The sequence below is a fragment of the Muntiacus reevesi genome, chromosome 16, assembly GCF_963930625.1.
Source record: "Muntiacus reevesi chromosome 16, mMunRee1.1, whole genome shotgun sequence".
NCBI classification, from domain to species: domain Eukaryota; kingdom Metazoa; phylum Chordata; class Mammalia; order Artiodactyla; family Cervidae; genus Muntiacus; species Muntiacus reevesi.
Genome location: NC_089264.1, coordinates 42,134,011 through 42,154,123, shown reverse-complemented (window position 1 = coordinate 42,154,123; position 20,113 = coordinate 42,134,011). Strand labels below are relative to the sequence as shown.

The following is a 20,113-nucleotide window of genomic DNA, read 5'->3' as shown; positions in this document are numbered from 1 at the left end:
GGTCACAGGGTGCATGAGCCACTCAAGGACATCCTTCCGGTTGACTGGTGATGAAGACAAGGTGATGTTTCAGGAATCTTAGTCATCAACCTTCTGGTTCCAACTGGTCTGGGGTCTACATGGTTGTGGTCATCATGCCATGAACCTACCACCTGGTAGGGGGTTTAGAATCTGCAAAACGGCTCAAGGATATAACTCACATTCTCTATAGTCCTTGCGGAGGAACTAAAGGTCCTTGACTGTTTTATAACTAAACATTTATTTAAATACAACAAAATATAACTACTTTACATTTATAAGTATTTGATAACTGAACATTTACTTAGTCTTGCTTGACGGTTTTCCTTTGTTTCTGCATTTTCTCACTTCTCTGATTCCATTTGCTCTCTAGAACTCGGGGAAGGCCTAGCAGGCCAGAGTTCTTCTACAGACCGGGGGATGTGGGGATGGGAACACAAGGGGTCTGTCCCTGGGAAGGCCTCCCAGAGTCCTGTTCAGTTTCCAAACCAGTGAGAACCAGTTGGTGGAGCAAATTCACCAGGCAATAGTCTTTCTTCCCAGTTGTCACTTGGGTTCAAGGAGCGGTTTTTAAATAACAAGTTAGTCCTAGTAAGAGGTAAAAATAACCCACTGGGGGTGAGTTTTTGGCTCAAGTTCAGTTTGACTCACTGCCTCAAGAGTCTGAGAGAAACAGGAGCTGCCTATAAAGAACCAGGGTGGAACACTCACAGCTAGGAAGTGGGTCTATCCCAGGAAGCTAAAAAGTTAACATACTTTCATTAATAAATGAAAGTGAATACACAGGACTGATCTACTCTGTGTATAGATTATAATTTTCAAGAGGAGAGGCAGAACCATTCCTCCATCAAGTCTTGATCAAGACCAACCTATCTTTGGACCCCACTGCTTCCAGCTGTTTTTTAACCAAGAAGTTAAGAAGAGGGACTTCCCTACCGGTTCAGTGATTGACCCCACACTTCCAATGCAGGGGGCCAGGGTTTGATCCTTGGCAACGGAACTAAGATTCCACATGCCATATGGCATGGCCAAAAAAAGAAAAAGTCAAGAAGAGCATTGTCCTGGTTGTGGAGAAGGCTGACAACTTCAGATACCAACACCAACTTCCCTGGAACTGGCACAGTGACACGGCCTCTCTGGCCCTGTCTCCGCCATCTGGGGAATGGACCTCAGGCTTCACACAGAGGCAGGCGTGAAAGACCACAGAGCCAGGCACGTTGCTGCATCCCCCACGCCAGGCCAGTGGCTCCAGCATCAGGATCACTGGGCGTGAAAGCGTCAGTCGCTCAGTCATGTCCGTCTCTGCAACTCTACGGACTGTAGCCCGCCAGGCTCCTCTGTCCACGGGGATTCTCCAGGCAAGAATACTGGAGCGGGTAGCCATTCCCTTCTCCAGGGGGATCTTCCCAGCCCAGGGGTTGAACCCATGTCTCCTGCATCGGAGGCAGATTCTTTACTGTTTTGAGCCACCAGGGAAGCCCAGAATCACTGGGAAGGTTGTTTCAAATAAATTTCCTCCTCTCCCTTTGAGTTCTACAGCTCTGGGATGTAGCCCAGGAAGCTGCTTTTCTGTTTTCCCACTTCCCTAAGTGATGTTTCTTTCCTCCCTCTTGCAAGCTCCACCCAAATGCATAAGGATCGATAGGTGATTAAACCGTGCAGAGGAGCTGGGCAGGGAACAAAGAGAAGTCCTATAGGGATTTGGGAAACATCTTTACCATTCCCCAAAAATAGCTGAGCCAGGAGAGAAGCATCAAAAAGAAAAAAGTAACCAAGGTCCCCATAAAGTACTGATTTGCTGAGTTTTTAATGTGCAACGCAAACATTGTCAAACAACCCCCAAAGGAGTTGCTCTCTTGAGGGATTGGGGTGGGGGGTGAATACCTGGAGACACCTGGAAGAGGCACCTAAGTGCAGGCTGCACAAGCTTAGGGGCAGAGGTGGGGGAGTGGTGGTGGGCAAACTCTGGAGGGGTCTCAGAGTGCCTAGAAGGAGCCCATAGGAGGTGGGAGGAGGTGGGTGCTTAGGGGATAGAGGGATCTCAGGGCTCACAGGGTGAAGGTGGGGGTGTCAAGGTGGAAAGGGACCTCAGAGAGTCTGGAAGACCCTCAGGGTTCAGGGGTTTACTTCGGTATCTCTGGGGGGTCCTCAGAGCTCGGGGTGCCCTCAGGATGAAAGGGGGTGTCTCAATATACGTGGTTGAAGACCTTGAAGTGAAGGGGATTTTCAGTTAGATCCTAGCCATGGCAGAAGGGGTACTCCAGAGTACAGAGTGTCTCCGGAAGAGGAAGGAGCAAAATCAAGGTGAGGGGGTAGGCGGCTTGGGGTCTCGAGGATGGGATCGTTGGCCTTGGAGAGGCGTCAGGATGTTGAGGGGTCCCAGCGTTGCCCAGGATGTGTAGAAGGGGTCCTGGGTCACATGGAGAGCGTCTTGGGCTCTTGGAGGAGTGTCAGGGTGTAGAAAGGTCCGGGGGAGACGCCACAACACACAGGGATACTAGGGTAGGTAGAGAGGGGGAGCAGAGGCACATAGAGGGGATCTCGGGAGCCTGGAGAGAAGTCCGGGCGTGGAGCGGCCTAGGGGCACTTGGAGGGGAGTCGGGGCGTGGAGGGGCTCCCAGAGCGCATAGAAGGGGTCTGCGGCGCGCGGTCGGCGGGAGCGCTCAGAGGGCCTTACGCTCGCTCTCGCGCCGCCGCTCCGGCCTTACACTCGCTCTCCAGCCGCCGCTTCCTGCGCTCCGCGTGCTCCTGCGCCTTGCGCGCCCAGGGCCCCGGGCCGCACAGGCCCACCACGCAGCAGGCAAGCCGGCGGCCCGCGTTACCGTTCTCCAGACTGGCCTGATTGCCGCCGCGGCCCATGTCGTCCTCGCCCGCGTGGACCACCACGGCGCGGCCCGCGATCGAGTGCGGGCCGGTGAGCGAGGCAGCCAGGTCGTAGCGGTGCTTCCAGACCTGGCCATTGCGCACAGCGAAGTTGCCGAAGTCGCCCGGGTGCTGCGGGTGTGGCACGGACATCGGGTTGTAGTGAGGCCCGGTGGAATCGCAGCCCTGGCTCAGGTCCCCAAACTCGTGCACGTGGATGGCGTGGCTTGTGCCATTGGGCTCGTTCTGGAAGCCCTCAAGGTGGAAGAAGGCCTCCAGCAGGGTGCCAGGCCGGATCTGCCGGAAGAGCACGACGCCGCTGACCTGGGGCTGCTCCGCCTCCAGCGTGGCCGACGGCAGCACCCGGCAGACGGCGTGGAGCGCGGCGTCCGGGTCGATGGCCGTCGCCCGCCGCTGCATCACAGTCTCCTGCCAGATCTCCGTCACCTTGGTGTGCATGTCGCGGATCTGCTCCTCCATGATCATCTGATGCAGGAGCTGGTCGGCCGAGGCGCCCGAGTCACAGGCCACCAGGAGCAGACAGGCACAGAGCAGCGCCAGCATGGCCAGAGTCGAGCACCTGCGGGCACCCCCAGGGGGTGGGGGCAGAACGAGGCTTAGTCACCGGAAACCTGGAATATCAGACACTCCGGTGTCCTTGACTCCAGACCCTTTCTGCTGAGGGCCTTTCTCGCCCAGCGTCCCTCTCTTGTTCTTTTGGCCCCTGTCTCTCCGGGGCCTGCTGTGTCCCAGGAACTGGGCTAGGTGCTGCGGTTGTAAAGATGGATGAGGAATAATCTCAAGAAACTCACAGGGATCTTTCTGAGCCACAAGTCTTATCCTGATCCTCCCAACTACCATCTCCACAGCATGGTGGGGGTGGCGTGGAGGGGGGCTTCCCTGATGGCTCAGACAGTAAAGAATCCGCCTGCAATGAGGGAGACCTGGTTTCCATCCCTGGGTTGGGAAGATCCCCTGGAGGAGGGCATGGCAACCCACTCAGTATTCTTGCCTGGAGAATCCCCATGGACAGAGGAGCCTGGTGGGCTACAGTCCACTGCGTCACAAAGAGTCGGACCCAAAAGAGCTGCTAAGCTCAACAGGCGGTTGTCTCAGGCTTCCAGAGGGAAGCTCTTGTGGCCCTTCCAGATCTCCTCCCTCTCAGCATCTCTGCCCCCTCATCTCCTGCCACTCTTTTAGGGCATCCCCTTAGACAGGCAGCAAAAGGCTGCTTCTTGTACTTGCTGTGTCCTCTCTGAAATGCCCCGCCCCCTCCTCTCTGCTGTGTGGTGTAGACCTGAAGCCAGAAACTCGGTTTTATTCATCTGTATCCCCAGCATCTGGGCCTGCACCTGGCAGTGGGAGACATTTAATATGTGAATGTGGAAGGAGGAGTTCCCTGAGAGACGGACGTGTCAGCAGATCATTCCAGTGCTATCCTCTGATTGAAGATGGAGCTTTGTGCAGGGGGAGGACAGAATAAGCAGTGCACATCTTCGTGGGGGACTCCAGGAGGCTTCCCAGAGGAGGTGACTTCTGAAAGTCCCACAGGACAAGTAGGAGCTTTTCAGTCAAGCCAGGTCAGAAGCCCATTTCAGGCAGGAGGCACAACCTGAGTGTTCACAGGCTGTGAAGAGACACAGTTTGTATGGGGCACGGGGAAATTGAGTGTGGCTGGGATGCAGCCTGTGCCTCCAGGGAGGAGTCGAGGCCGAAGAGGGAGCTTTGGGCCAAGGAGGGAGGGGCTGGGTTTGCTGTGCTAAAGTGCATGGTTATTAGCCAGGAGGCTAGTGCTGGTGGAAGTTTTTAAGCAGAAAAGTGAGTGTTGAGATAGTTTTTAGTCTGGCAGGAGAAAGAATGTGGGCTAGACTTCGGGAATGGAGAGGACAGAGGAGAAGGGATGGGAAGACCCCAGGCAGAAATGGAGACACAGGAGAACTGGAGACAGGCAGAGTGATGAATTAAGGGGCAGCAGCAGCAATCCTAACCAAAAATGATGAAGGCTGTTACCAAAGAGGAGGCAGCACGGTTTCAGGAGGGCTTCAAACAGTTTCACGGTTCGGGTACCAATGGCAGTGGAGAGGAGGAGCTGGGGATGACTGAGTTCCCAGCGGGGGGGACTGGGTGATGGATGGTGGTACCAGGCCCTGAGAAGGAGGGAGAGAGGGCACGTTTTTCGCAAGCTTGCTAAGGGTAAGACCCCAGGTGGGATGTTGGGCAGACGGTTATAAATGGGAGTTCTGGCCCTTGGAAGAGGCAGTGTCAGTGGGAGGGGCTCTCAGTGTTTGTTGGCCTCACATCAGATTCTGAATCTTAAAATTCAGATGCCCAGGCCGCACCCTAAGAGATTCTGATTCAGTGGGCATTAGTTGTTTTTTGTTTTATTTTATTTATAGCCCTGGTACCCAACCAGGAATTTTAAAGCAAGACACAGATACTAACTGCAGTATTGCGGGGGAAATTTCTGACTCTGCCTTAGCTATAAAACAAGGCCGGTAAGACCACCAAGGATCACTAGGAAGGTTAAATGAGATATGAGATGACAGGCCATTTTCACATTTTTAAGCCTGACCACAGGGATCAATGCTGCCTCTAAAGAGCTGGTTTGAGGATCAACTGCATTGTCAAAGGCCTTATCCAACCCCAAAGCAGATGCCATTTTAAAGTTAAAATCTGGGTTGAGTGTTTATTCTTTCCATAATCATAACAGAAAGACAATCTAGTATGGTGATTAAAATCATGGATTCCAGAACTCACTGGATCTGAAGCCTGACTCTGCCACTTTACCTACTCCCTTAGAGTTAGCATACTTATTATTTTTGTTACAGAGTACCAGAGAAAGTGCTGGACTGCAGAGTCTAGCTGGGCTCACCCTCCTGTCTGAGCCTTCGGTTTTTTTATATGCAAATAGAGATAATGATACTTACCTTAGAGATTTGCTGTGATGCTTGAAAGACACAATTAGAATCGCTAACATTTACTGAAAACACATACAGGCACTAATAAAAATACTTTGCAAATGTTAATTCATGTAGCTTCCCAAGAACCCTCTGGGGTGGGTGCATTGTTACCCCCATTCTAGAGCGCAGACAAACTAAGGCACAAAAAGGTGAGTGTTGTACAGACAACTAAGTCATGTCCAACTCTTTGTGACCCCATAAACTGTAGCACACCAGGCTCCTCGGTCCTCCACTGACTCCCAGAGTTACATATTCAATAATAGCTGGGGCAGGATGTGAAGGGGTGTGGTCTGCTCCAAGCCCGAGGTTTAGGCACCACACTGGATGGCTCTCATCAGAGGCAATTAACCCAAAGCCTGGTACACAGAAAATTCCCAGCAAGCGGCAGCTCTTAGCTATCAGAGAAAAACTGCTGCTAAGCATCTCAGGATGCTATTGAAGCTGTGGGAGGAGGAGGTGGCCAGGAAAGGCTCCAAGAAGGAGTGACAGGTAGGTGGAGAGGTCCAGAAAGTGACATCAAGGGCAGCACTTCCGACATGGCCTGGTTACTATGGTAAAGCCCCTGTGAGCCGGGGCGGGAATAGAGGACTATCCCTGAGGCCACATCTTGGCTTCAAGCTCTCCATCACTACCGACCACTCCTGTCCTTTTGAGCTGGTCCTACCCCTCAAGAGGGCTCTGCCAGCTAGAAGGATTTTCACTGAAAGCATACAGAAAAACAAGCTGCTTTGGACATGTCCACAAAGCTTTCTTTTCCAAAAATGCTTGGGTCATAATTAACACTTGAAGGAGATGTTTTTGTCTTAGAGACAGAGAGAGAGAGAGAGAGAGAGAGAGAGAGAGTGTGTGTGTGAGTCGCTTAGTCGTGTCCGACTCTTTGAGAGCCCATGGGCTGTAGGCTGCCAGGCTCCTCTGTCTATGGAATTCTCCTGGCAAGAATACTGGAGTGGGTAGCCTTTCCCTTCTCCAGGGGATCTTCCCAACCCAGGGATTGAACCTGAGTCTCCTGCACTGCAGGTGGATTCTTTACTTTCTGAGCCACCAGGGAAGCCCTCTTAAGTAAAAGAGAATTCTTCTTGAACCCCAGGTAAAACTCCTTGGGTCTTAAGCTTTTCCCTTCCAGGTCAGCTCGCAGAAGGCTCACCCTCCTCAGCCTCTCAGTTTGAGCTGTAGATGACCAAGTGGTTTCAGAAAGGCTTGCTTGGTCGGGAGAGGAGAACAAAGTTATCAGGGAGCAAAGCAAGCTACCGAGCTGGCACCTCCTTCCTGCGTTTGAGTTTGGGGAAACTGTTTACCTCCCACCCCCTCGAAGACTCCAGGGTCTTCTAAGGCCTGGGTGCCCTATGAGAAGGGGTCCTGGCTGTGAGTCTGAGCCTGCCAGACTCCCTTTCTGCTTCCCCTAAGCAGATGGCTTTTCCTCACCACCCACACCAGGCAACATCCAGAAACATCAACCTTCCTCAGTCCACGTCTCTCTTTTCTCTAACCCAGAGGATGCTGAGGTCCTCTTGAATGGGCATTAACAGATCCCCAAACAATCGCTTCCTGCCCCCGCCCATTGCCTTCCTCAGCCCGCTCCCCACCGCCCGCCTCCTACCCTCCAGAGCAGCTGGGCTCTATCAAGAAGTGTGTTTCCTCCCATGAAAATGTTCAAATCCTTTTCCTAGAAGAGGCCGGATGCCCTGCCCCAGTTTCAGAGTCAGTAAGCACACTCTGAGAAGAGCGACAGGAGCCTCGACTTCACACCCACTTTCCAGCTCTTCAAAGAGCGCTTTCTCACCTGGGACCCCCGAGGAGCAGCACCTCTCCAGCTGGTCACAGGAATGCGGGCAGCTCCCGGGCTGTTTGTGAGCGAGCAGGGCAGCCTCCGGGGGGAGTGGTCACTGAGAGGAAAGAAGGTCATTGGGCTGGTCCAGGCAGGGAAGCTGGCCAGGCCGTCCTTGTTGTGGAATTGCCTCACCTCCCCCAGCCCTGTCCGCTCCCCGCGCTCCCTCCCCAGCCCCGCGGTCCCCGGCCAAGTATTCCTTTTCGTGACTTCACTGAGTGAGTTGTGCAGACGTAGCAAGTGACCTTCAGGGCACAGCAGGGGAATAGAAAGTAGACAGAAAACAGCCTGTTTGGAGAGGTGTACAATGGTCTCTTTCTTGAGACGCCCTTTGCTCTCCCCTGATTTCCTCAGCTCTTGATTTACTTTTGCTGGATCTCTGAGATGGAAATGGACACCCTGCAAAAATGCATGATGTTTTCTCCAGGACCGTGCTTCCACACCTGTGAGAGGTGAGATGCCGGAGGGGCAGCAGTTACCCACTCAGGCTGCAGGGTCCCAGCTGTGTCCTGAGGATGTCCTAAGGATGAGCCTGCGCCTCCGTTTCATCATCTGTAAGATGGGGAGGTGAGGCTAACCCAGGACCCTGCCCGTAGTCATGCTCATCCTGTTCTCACTTCCTTATTAAAGTTACAGAGGAGTTTTTTAAAAGAATGAGTAGTGTGGAGGAACCACAAGTCTTTCCCTTCCCCAGTGCCCTTTTTCTCCTTTTTTTGCCATGATCTTTCCTCAATCACAGCAGTTCTTTCCAGAAACAGAACCTCCCCCCGCCCCGAGAAAAGCCCACATTGGAAGAGGCAGCTTGCCTGCCTGCCTGCCTGCCCTCCAGCCTGCTTTCAATAAATGCTTAGTGGGTGCTCACTCTGTTGTGTACTGGTACCCAAAGCTGCGTGAGCCCCTGCCTTTTGGGGTTCATACTCCAGGGAGGGAACAGCAGTGTCAACAGATCCATCTAGTACAGAGTGGGGACTGCAACTGGGGAAGCAAAGCCAGGGCACCTAGAGACCCAGACCCTTGTTCTGACCTCAGGAAAGCTTGTTCACAATCTAGACTTCTGGGCCCCACCCCAGGCTAAGTTAATCCTTTGCCAGCAGGGCTTCCTAGAATCATCTTTTTAAAAACTAGCTATTCTAGAGTATGGGCTTCTCAGGTGGCTCAGTGGTAAAGAATTCACCTGCCAAGCATTAGACACGGATTTGATCCCTGGGTCAGGAAGATCCCCTGGAGGAGGAAATGGCAGCCCACTCCAGTATTTTTGCCTAGGAAATCCCGTGGACAGAGGAACCTGGCCCTCTACAGTCCATGGGGTTGCAAAAGAGTCGGACATGACGTAGCCACTGAAACAACAAGAATTCTGGAGTCCAGCCAGCCAGTCCAGAGGTTTGGAAACCTCTGCTTGGCAGGCAGAACTCAAACTAAAGATCTTGTCCTGGAACAGCCATTGCACAAGGTAAGATAGAGACTTCTGGGCACTCAGAGCCTCCAGCCTGTACCCTGACATCAACCCGCCTGGCTCACGGAAACCTCGGGCATCATGGGCTCAGTCCCTCCCACTCTGCATTCTCTTATGGGGGTAGGCGCCTTTGACTAATGACTTTTCTGAGTTCCAGATGCTGCCCTCCACTCTACCTCACCCTGAAACATCCTGGTTTCCCGTTATGAATCGTCCATCCAACTGGAAAAAAAAAATGAAATCTGTATTTTCATTCAGTTATTGAAGTAAGAATTGTATCAGTTCATAACTACTGTATCAAGTAGCACTTTCTTCCTTTAGTTTTATTTAAGGGCCAAGAAAGATTTCCTCTGCTATGATATTCTCGGATTGGTAGTAAAGTCCATTTTCACTTTCCTTTTTATGGCATTCTAGGAGAAATTTGCTTTTTCTCCTACCCGACCTCCCCAATATCCATGCACCACACCTTTAGCAATAGCACCCCAATTTCCTTCTTGGAAACCACTGCATTTTCAGTCCATGCAAATAGTATTGATTCGCCCTTTGCTCCAGAGGTGGGTTCCTGACCAGTCATAATGTTGCATTAGTTCCAGAATAATACATTCAGAGCCAGTAAGATGCAGTGACATTTTTGCTGGGACTGTTGTGAAGAATGTATCTTCTCTTTCCCAATGGACTTGAAACTAGAAGAGAAAGGCTAGAGTTATTGTACCTCCTTGCTTCACTCAGGGAAAACCCATCTGAGGATGGGGCCAGTGGAGGGAGGGAAGTAGAATAAAAGTAGAGTGATATTTGGACCCAGTTACAGTGTTTCAGCCCCTGGATCTAGCTGTACCTGAAACTGTTTTCATTATGTGAGTCAAATACATTCTTTTGTTGTTGTTGTTTTTTAGTGGACAAATGATTTTTTGGTAGTTTTTGTACCTTTTTAGTAATATACACATTTTATAATACATATATTTAAAAATAGTCTAATAAACAATACACTCTATTTGTCTATTCCTACAACATGTATTAAAAGCAGAAACTCTTAACAGCATTTGTCTTTGGGATGCAGAACTGAGAATGAGGAAGAAGAGGAAGAAGCACCCTAATCAGCATTTGGAGTTTTTTTCCTAAAATTATTTATGAGAAAGCATTACTTCATTTAAAATTTTTTTTAATTTATTGTTTTTAATAGATTAGTATGTTTTACCAGTCTATTAAAAAATGCCTTCTCTTTTTGCTTAAGTTGTTTGGGCTGCATTTTCTGCACTTGAGACCAAACACTTTACAAAACACTTTCTCACATATTGTTTTATTTAATGCTTGCAATAATTTTGTGGGATAGGTGTTAATTTGCCCACTTTGTAGATAAGGAAATGAGGTTCAGAAAAAATAATTATTCTTTCTGAATAATAGGTCAATTATAGTTCAGTTTTTTTAAAGAAAAGAACAGGCCGAAAGTTTCAGTGTTATAACATGGCAAAGGCAAAATTTAAACCCAAGAGTCTCTGATTGCTGATCCGGGTCCTTTAATCATTATGTTTTATTACCTCCAGAAGTCTGAAGGGGCGATGAAAGAGAAGTTCGAAACAACAAATGAATGTGTACCTCACAGTTATCTCTGTTACGCCAGGGACTGCCTTGCAAACAAGACACCTAACCCTTGACCTCTGTCCTTTCTCCTTGTGTTAATGTATAATACAATGGAAAATCAAACAAGCATTGTAAATCAGCCGCTATTAGGAGATGCATTCAAATGTACTCCTATCTGAACAGAAGAGATCTCTGCTAGAGAACTTTGTACTTCTTTTATGCAGGAATATCAGTTGTACATAACTTCCTTCTCGTTGTGTTCAGAAAACTGACAGGATTACATTCTACCAGGAAATACAGTGGTTACTGTGAGGAGAAAGTTTCTGAACACAACAGTTAGGGTTTCAGGTTGCCTCCCTAAAAGGTCAGAGTCTGTGTGGTAACAGTCTACCCAGCCAGAGTACTTCAGATACACCTGAGACAGCTTCAAGAGTGTCTTGCCCGCCTGAGGTTCTCCCCGAAGCCCCTGGGAAGTAAGAGTGGAACCAGGGACCTGTGTAGTTCAACCTTACATCCTGTCATTTTGCCCAAACCCCGCAGGGAAATATGGGGAAAAGGAGAGGCTTGTTGGCAAAGTGAGCAGGGAGATTAAAAAAACATCATCCTTATTAACAGTCATAACAATACTATCTCACGTGTATTCAGTGCCTCTTCTGTGCCAGGCACGAGTTAGGTGATTTACACGCACCTTTTCTCTGTAATAGCACTGCTCCTCCGTGAAGAAGAGACCCTGCATTCCCTGTCCATGCTGTGTTCTGGGAAATTTCCTTTTCTCTGCGAATGTGTCACCCTTCCACTGAAATGTACATGAATCAGAAGGTAATGGACACCAGGCAGAACCAGGAACTCCTCAACAAGTTACACTTGGCTGGCCATGTGAGGAGAAGACCAACTGTAGCACACGAAAGCAATCTCTCTCTGATCACAGGGTGAGTATGTGCAAAGTATTCACTCTGGAAAACATCAAAGCAAAATCCCTCCAAGCTAAGTCCTTCACGGGGTCTGACCTTGCCTCTAGTTCCACTTCCTGCCCATACCTGTGAGAGAACATAGGTCATTCCTGTTTTGCCGCATAAAAACAAAATAGCAGTATGAATATTTAAAAGCATATCCAATGAAGCATTCATTTCCTCAAAATAATTGCACAGTACACTCCACCTGAGAAAAGAGAAGTATTTTTCAGCTTATTTTCTAGTTGTATTTATTTTAAAATATTTGTTGATCCAATGGCCATATTGACCCCTCTGCTTGCTGCCTCCCACCATAGAAGCTGGAAAAGCCAGGCACTTACTTTCCCAGAACCCCTTGAAGCTGGTGGTGGTCATGAGACCCAGGTATAGCCAATTGGGCATAATCTGATGTGGCTTTGGGAAAAGGTCTCACTTTCATTATTAAAAAAGACAGAAATGATGGGCGCTGCCTCTTTATCCTTCCTATTGTCTTAAACATGGGTTTGATGCCTAGCAATGTGGCAGCTCCTTTGGGGCTATAAGTTGGTGAGAATGAGAACAAAACCCAACATGCACACGATGAAAGAGAAAAAAATGGAAAGAACCTAGGTCCTCAAAAGCTTCATTAGAAACTAAATTAAATTAAAAGCTAAAGAGGGAAAAGTGTCTCCCTGAGCACCTTAACTAACACCAGCACAGTTGCAGTTTTCTTATAATAGGAGGAAATTACCTCCATGTTTTCCACTGTCAGTGGGTTTCTGTTATTAATACTTACAGCCAAATTCATGCCTGACTGATAAAATTATGTGCCAGACTCTGCTCTGGGCATCATGACTGTGAAAATGTATAAATCATAACTTTAGTTCAGGCGGCTCATAATCTATTTGAACAGACCTATATAGGAAGGAGCACAGATTCTCCCCAGTGTTATTTTCATAATTTACAAATAACAAAACCAAGACCCACAGTGGTTAACTGACTTGTTTGGTGTCACACCTAATAGGTGCAGAGGAAGGACTGGAGCCCAGATCACTGAGCCTTCAGATGGGTGACCGTCTCCCTCACTGGTTCTGGTGCTTCATAGACTATCTCTTTCCCTTTCCCCTTCTGACCGCCCCCTGCAATGCACATACACCCTGCAACCTCACCAGGAAGAAGAAAACCTCTCCCCATTCAGATGGCCGCCTTGGCCCAATTCCTTTTGTCCACACCTTCAGAAGGACCAAACTAACTACAACAAGAAAAAGATAGACAGGAAACACCCGGGGAGCTTGTGCAAAATGCACAAACACTACAATATGTAGAGATTGGCATCTAGGGATGGAAGTGACATAACATTCTCTGCTCCTAGTGTTATAGAAAATCAAAGCTGGAAGGAACTGTGCAGAAGAGGTTCTCTGACTCAGCCTCTATTTTAGAAAAGGATTTAGGCAGTCTAAATGCTGACGGAATTCAGAAAGCCGCAGATTTGAAGCCCAGGGAGGAAAATAGAGAAGCGGCCATGTGTCTCACTTAGAAAATGAATCCAATAGGGTTCTAGCCCTTCTTTAGTGGTGGTCTCAAATGGAGTGAGTAGTGACGCTCATCACAGCCTCCAAACCACCGTCCCCTACCAAGACTACCCAGAGGTGAATCCAGAAGGGCAGCAGTATCTGAAAGATTAGACAGTCCTGTGTTATGGCCCTAGTAGTATATTTTGAATTTCATCTCACAGAATTTTGGAGCAATTTTACAAAACAGTCAACCTCCTTGCAGTTCTTCTGGGCCCAGATGCAGCTCTTTAGGATCCATCTTGCCATTCCTGGAGAGAATGGGAGTAGGATTCAGGTCTTGGGACATCCTCCTTATAGCGGGGACACAATAAGAGCTACTAGCAGACCCAGATGGGGACAAGGACATGAAACCTTCTCCAGCTTTTGTCCATCTTAGCATAAGAAGCTTTTCACATTGGTCTTTCTCCACAAAGTTTTTACATCAGAAACTAGGGGGTATCTCTTATTGGCTGCTGCATGCTAAATAATGTCCAACTCTTTGCTACCCTATGGATTGTAGCCCACCAGGCTCCCTGTCCATGGGATTCTCGAGGCAAGAATACTAGAGTGAGATGTCATTTCCTTCTCAGAGGATCTTTCTGACCCAGGGATCCGACCCACGTCTCCTGTGTCTCCTGCATTGCAGGTAGATTCTTTAGATATTTTTGCCACTGAGCCACCGGGTTCAGTTCAGTTCAGTTCATTTCAGTCGCTCAGTCATATCCGACTCTTTGCAACCCCATGAATCGCAGCACACCAGGACTCCCTGTCCATCACCAACTCCCGGAGTTTATTCAAACTCATGTCCATCGAGTCAGTGATGCCAACCAGCCATCTCGTCCTCTGTCATCCCCTTCTCCTCCTGCCCCCAATCCTTCCCAGCATCAGGGTCTTTTCCAATGAGTCAACTCTTCGCATGAGGTGGCCAAAGTATTGGAGTTTCAGCTTCAGCATCAGTCCTTCCAACAAACACTCAGGACTGATCTCCTTCAGGATAGACTGGTTGGATCTCCTTGCAGTCCAAGGGACTCTCAAGAGTCTTCTCCAATGCCACAGTTCAAAAGCATCAATTCTGTGGCGCTCAGCTTTCTTTATAGTCCAACTCTCACATCCATACATGATCACTGGAAAAACCATAGCCTTGACTAGATGGACCTTTGTTGGCAAAGTAATGTCTCTGCTTCTTAATATGCTATCTAGGTTGGTCATAACTTTCCTTCCAAGGAGTAAGCGTCTTTTAATTTCATGGCTGCAGTCATCATCTGCAGTGATTTTGGAGCCACTGGATTAATTTCCCTTAAAATCCAAGGCAGAAGAGTTGGGATCTAACTGTTGGTTCAACTACTTTATTTGACTTATGGAAATGTGTTTTGATCATCAGAGCATTTTCCTGATTGGGCATTATTGGTCAGAATGAAGTTATCTTCTCATTTGGGAACATATATTTATTACATACACACTAATGTAGACTTGAAATTGCTTTTAAAATACATTACAAGGAGCAAACAGGCGTTTGTAAAAGTAAATGCCTATGCTTAGGATGAAACCATCCTCTCTTTTTTGCATTCTAACGTTCAAAGTTCTATCAATTCAGACAGAACTTGAGTGTTTATTAGAACAGGAACTGAAAACTCAGACACCGATGGGAGCCAGACAGGTCCCATCATGACTAAAGTGGGCCAGCTACGTGTTGTCTCCTTTTTGTCATTAAACACATAACCTTTCTATATATATTGTGTCTTCATATTCTAGTGGAGATATTTACCCAAAGAAAAATTTCTTTTCTGTGAGAAAAACAGCAACAGTCCATTGAAAAATGGCAACTCAGCCCCAGTGCCTGGGAAACAATAGAGAAGAGTGGAGATCAGAGAGAAATTCTGAATATATTTGGGGCAGCAGCTGCACAACCAGATGTTGCCAAATGGGAATGCTGCCTATTATTGCCAGACCTTCTATTTTCAAGAGAGACCAGAGATTCACATTTCTACGTGATAGTTCTCATTTGTCAAATGATGGTTCAATAGTGTTATTTGCTGCCTGTAAAGGATACATATCAAATACACAGATAAATTGACAGTAAAAGGATGAAAAAAGATTTACCATGCAAACAGCCTAAGACAAGCATGATTATATTAATATCAGACAAAGTAGATGTCCAGACAAAGATGATTGGTGTAGATGATTGCAGTTGGGCATTTCATGATGATGAAAGCACATTTATCAGGATCCCTAAATGTTTAGCCCAATAACAAACATTAGAATACACTGACCAAAACTTGGCTAACGAGAGAAATAAATTAGTACATAATCATAATCAGACATTCTTTAACATATTCTCTTTTTAGTTGATAGAAGAAATAGACAAAAATCACTTGGCATATAGATTATCTGAATAACACTATCAACCAACATGACTAAAATTATTTTCCCAACAATTGCAGAATAACTGTTCTTTTCAATTTTACATGAAACATTCACCAAGGTAGACTATATCCTAGTCTATCCTAGTTTCATTATATTTAAAAAAGTTAAAGCTTTATAAATTATGTTAATATGTTATCCGATTGCAATGAAAGAAAAATAGATATCAATAACAATGAGATAGATATCTAGAAAATTCCCAAATATATGAAAATTAAATAAGGCACACTAAATAATCCATGAGTCAAAGAAGAAACCATAAGGGAAATTAGAACATATTTCTAAGTGAATCATAATGAAAACAACATATCAAATTTGTGGAATGTAGCCAAAGCAGTTATTAGAGGAAAATATATAACTTTAAATGTCTATGTTAGAAAAATAGAGAGGTTTAAGTGTTAAGAAGCTAGGAAAATCACAACAATGTAAGCAGAAGGAAAGAAATAATAAAAAACATAAATCAATAAAATTGAGAACAGATAAACTTTACAGAAAGTTTAAAAAGCCAAAAGAAGTTACTTTGGCAAGATTAATAAAATTGATAGCGTTCTAGTAAAACTAATTAAAAAAGAGAGAGTAATCCAAATTACCAATATAAGAAATAGAAGAGGGCATATCACGCCATATCCTATAGCTATCAAAAAGATAATTAAATATTCTGAGTAAATTTGTTTATAAATTCAATAATTGAGATAAATTGAAAAATTCTTGAAAAATTCAACTTTCCAAAATTGATACAAGAAAAATAGTTTAAATGGCCCTGTACATTAAAAAATTATTATTTTTTTTTGGAGAAGGAAATGGCAACCCACTCCAGTATTCTTGCCTGGAAAAGTTCATGGACAGAGGAGTCTGGCGGGCTGAAGTCCATGGGATTACATGACTGAGCATGTGTGCACGAGGGTGGAGGGAAATGGGTTGGTAGCAATAAAGTGGTAGAACTAAAAAAAAAAAATTATTTTTTTTTTTTTGCAGCTCAAAAATCTTTTCCTCAGAGAAAAGCATAGGCCCACATGGGTTCATCAGTGAATTCTACCAAACAGTTATCAAATATTTAAAAAAGAAGTAATACCATACTTATACAAACTTTCAGAAAATAGAGGAGAAAATTCTTCTCAGTTTATTTACAACACTAGCATAAACCTGAAACCAAAATCCTGACAGACTAATGTCTTTCATTAACACAGAAAAAAATTCCTCAACAAAATATTAGCAAAACAAATCCAGAAAATATATAATACAGAAAGTATATCATGACCAAGTAGAATTTATCTCAGAAATACAAGATTGGTTTTAACACTTGAAAATTTGCCTGCGCAATTCACCACATTAACAGAATAAAGGAGAAAAATCACATGATTATGTCAATAAGAGAAGAAAAAGTATTTGACAAAACCAACCCCCATTCATGATAAGAATTCCTTGATTAGAGGGAAATAGAGGGGAACCGCCTTGATTTCATCAAAGACAGCTATGAAAAGTCTACAGATGACAGCATGGGTAATGGAGAAATTTTGACTGCTTTCCACCTAAGATTGGAACTGTTCTTCCTCCCTACTGTACTGGAAGTCCTTGCCAGTGCAGTAAGTGAAGAAAAAAAAAAGGATGGATATTGAGGAGGAAGAAAGTAAACATTATACAAACATTGCGGTTGTCTACAGAGAAAATTCCAAGGACTATTTTAAAAACTACTATAAATAGTAAAAGACTTTAACAAGGTTAAAAGGATCATATGTCATGATCAAGTGGGATTTATCCCAGGAATGCAAGGATTCTTCAATATAGACAAATCAACCAATGTGATACACAATATTAACAAATAATTAAAGAATGAAAACCACATGATTATCTTGATAGATGCATGAAAGTTCTTGACAAAATCCAGCATGAATGGACCTAGAGACTGTCATACAGAGTGAAGTAAGTCAGAAAGAGAAAAACAGATACTGCATATTAACACACAGGCAACAGGGAACTCTACTCAATGCTCTGTGGTAACCAAATGGGAAGGAAATCCACAAAAGAGGGGATATGTGTAGAGCTGATTAGCTTTGCTGTATAACAGAAACCAACACAACGTTGAAAGCAATTATACTCCAATAAAAATTAATTAAAAGCATTTAGCAAGGTCACATAATACAAAGTCAGTAAATAAAAATCAACTGGATTTTTGTATACTGGCAAAAAACACCTGAGAATGAAATAAATACTATTTACAAGAACATCAAAGAGAATAAAATATTCAGTAATAAATTTAGAAAAAGATTTTAGTACTTGAACCCTTAAAATGTACAAAATGTACAAAAATACACGGTCTAAATACAGTTATTTCATATTCATGGATTATAAAATAAGTATTGTTAAGATGTCAGTTATCTCAGATTCAATGCAGTTCTAGTCATAAGCCCAGCAGACTTTTGTAGAAATTGAAGAGATGATTCTACGATGTATGTAAAAAGGCAAAGGATCTAGAATAGATAAAATAATTTGGCAGGAAAAAAGTTAGAGGACTGATACTACCTGACTTCAAGACCCATTAGAAAGCTCTATCAATCAAGTGTAGGAGATAAATCTTTATGACCTTCAAGTAGGTAGAGTTTGCTTAGTAGAACAAAAAAGCATAAATTATAAAAGAAAATAGACAAATTGCATTTCATCTCAATTAAAAAATTTTTTGTTCTTCAAAAGTCACCTTTATAAAACTGAAAAGGGAAACCACAGGCCAGGATATATTACTAATACACCTGTCTGTCAAAGGACTTGTATCCAGAATGTATAGACAATGTCTACAATGAAATAATAAGAAAGATAACCCAATTTTAAAAATGGGATCAAATAATTTAATCAATGCTTCAGTAAAAATGACCAATAAGCTTCTTCATTGGTCATCAGGAAAATGCTAAACAAAACCACAACTGAATATCACTGTACATCAATGCGCTTGCTAAAAAGAAAAAGATTGATGATGTAAATGTTGGTGAGAATGTGGAATAGCTAGAACTCCTACATTATTGGTGAGAGTGTAAAATGGTGAACCACTTTGGAAAAGTTTTCAGAAGTTTCTCCAAGGTTAAGCATACACTTAACATGGGGTGGCAGAGGATGAGACAGTTAGATGGCATCACCAAGTCAATGGACATGAGTTTGAGCAAACTCCAGGAGATAGTGAAGGTCCGGGAAGGCTGGCGCGCTGCAGTCTATGGGGTCACAGCGTCGGAAACAACTTAGCAACTGAACAACAGCAAATAACATGTGATCCGACCATTTCATTCCTAGATATTTACTCAAGACAAATGAGAATGTATATCCACACAAAGACTTATGCAAGAATATGCATAAGAGCTTTATACATAATTGTTCCATTGGGAACATCACAAATGTCCATCATCATGTCAATAGATCATCTGTGTTATATTTCCATAATTGGACACTATTCAGAAATAAGAAGGAATAAACTGCTAGTACATACAGCAATGTAGAGTGATGTCAACAATGTAACCCTGAGTGAAAGAAGCCAGACACAAAATAGTACACATTGTGTGATTCTATTCAAATGAAGTTCTAGAACAGGTTCATTGTCATAGGAATTAGAACAAGGGCTTCCTAGGATGGGGGTTAAGGGGCACTGGATATGGATGTGTATCAGAATTAGCTGCAAAGAGACATGAGAAATCTTTCTGGGGTGATGAAAGTGGGGCAATGGAGATGTTCTATATGGAATATGAGATGCTTAAATGAGGGTTTGTCAAAGATCATACATTTTATTGCTTGTAAATTGTACTTCAATAAATTTGAAAAGCAAAGACATGTGTAAACATTAGCAGAATAATCAGGTTGGCAGCTGTTGGACTGAACCTCACTGGTGTGAAAATAACCTCAAGTTCAAATTCTTTCCAGAAAAAGTCATCTAAATGGAATTTTGGATTTTATGTTGTTGGTCCTTAAAGTTCAGTCTCACAGTCTGAGATCGGGCCTGTAATGAGTAACCGCTCTAGATAAGAAAGAGGAGGCTTTTCTATCCATTGCTGAATGGTTGTCTTATTGAGGAGCTAATCAGTTTTGAAGCCTTCTGCCAAGTCTCTGATGGAGACCTCAGGAGAAGTGAGTGCTGCGCCTGGCTTGGGTTAGCTAAACTGGGCACCGCTTTACAGCCTTTATCCACTCCCAGCTCAGGGTCCTCATGAGTGAAAACAGGGCAGTAATTGTGCAAGGATGAAATGAGATATGTGTATAAAAATTACCAGCAAAGTGCTTGACACATAGTAACCACCACACTCTGTCATTCTATTACTTCTTATTGATGGGTTTTTTTGGTTTGGTTTTTTTTTTTTTTTTTTTTTTTTTTGAGAATTGCTCATTTTTATAAATTGAGCTAGGGAATGCACAGAGTTGTCAGAATGGGGATGGGAAGACTTGTAAATATAAAATAAATGTCTTTATCTCACCATAGGTAACTGATCCTCCTTTTTAGGAGTCAAGATACTGGTACCTGTCTCTATATTAGCTATGTCTCC

The 20,113-nt window shown here is 44.8% G+C and overlaps 1 protein-coding gene and 1 long non-coding RNA gene across 2 annotated transcripts in view; one reads left to right on the top strand and one right to left on the bottom strand.

Annotated features, from left to right (window-relative positions):
- Window positions 1-1,806: 1,806 nt before the first annotated feature.
- On the bottom strand, window positions 1,807-11,403 carry SOD3 (superoxide dismutase 3). Its single transcript, XM_065907087.1, has 3 exons — window positions 11,385-11,403; window positions 7,621-7,723; window positions 1,807-3,460 (listed from the first exon to the last, which is right to left on the bottom strand). The coding sequence occupies exon 3, from the start codon at window positions 3,442-3,444 to the stop codon at window positions 2,692-2,694; it is 753 nt and encodes a 250-aa protein (XP_065763159.1). The 5' UTR covers window positions 3,445-3,460; window positions 7,621-7,723; window positions 11,385-11,403; the 3' UTR covers window positions 1,807-2,691.
- LOC136147809 (uncharacterized) overlaps window positions 8,902-20,113 on the top strand; it is a 27,065-nt gene continuing 15,853 nt past the window's right edge. The window contains exons 1-2 of the long non-coding RNA XR_010659399.1: window positions 8,902-9,115; window positions 11,401-11,625. This is a non-coding gene — a long non-coding RNA (uncharacterized lncRNA). The remainder of the gene's footprint in view (window positions 9,116-11,400; window positions 11,626-20,113) is intronic.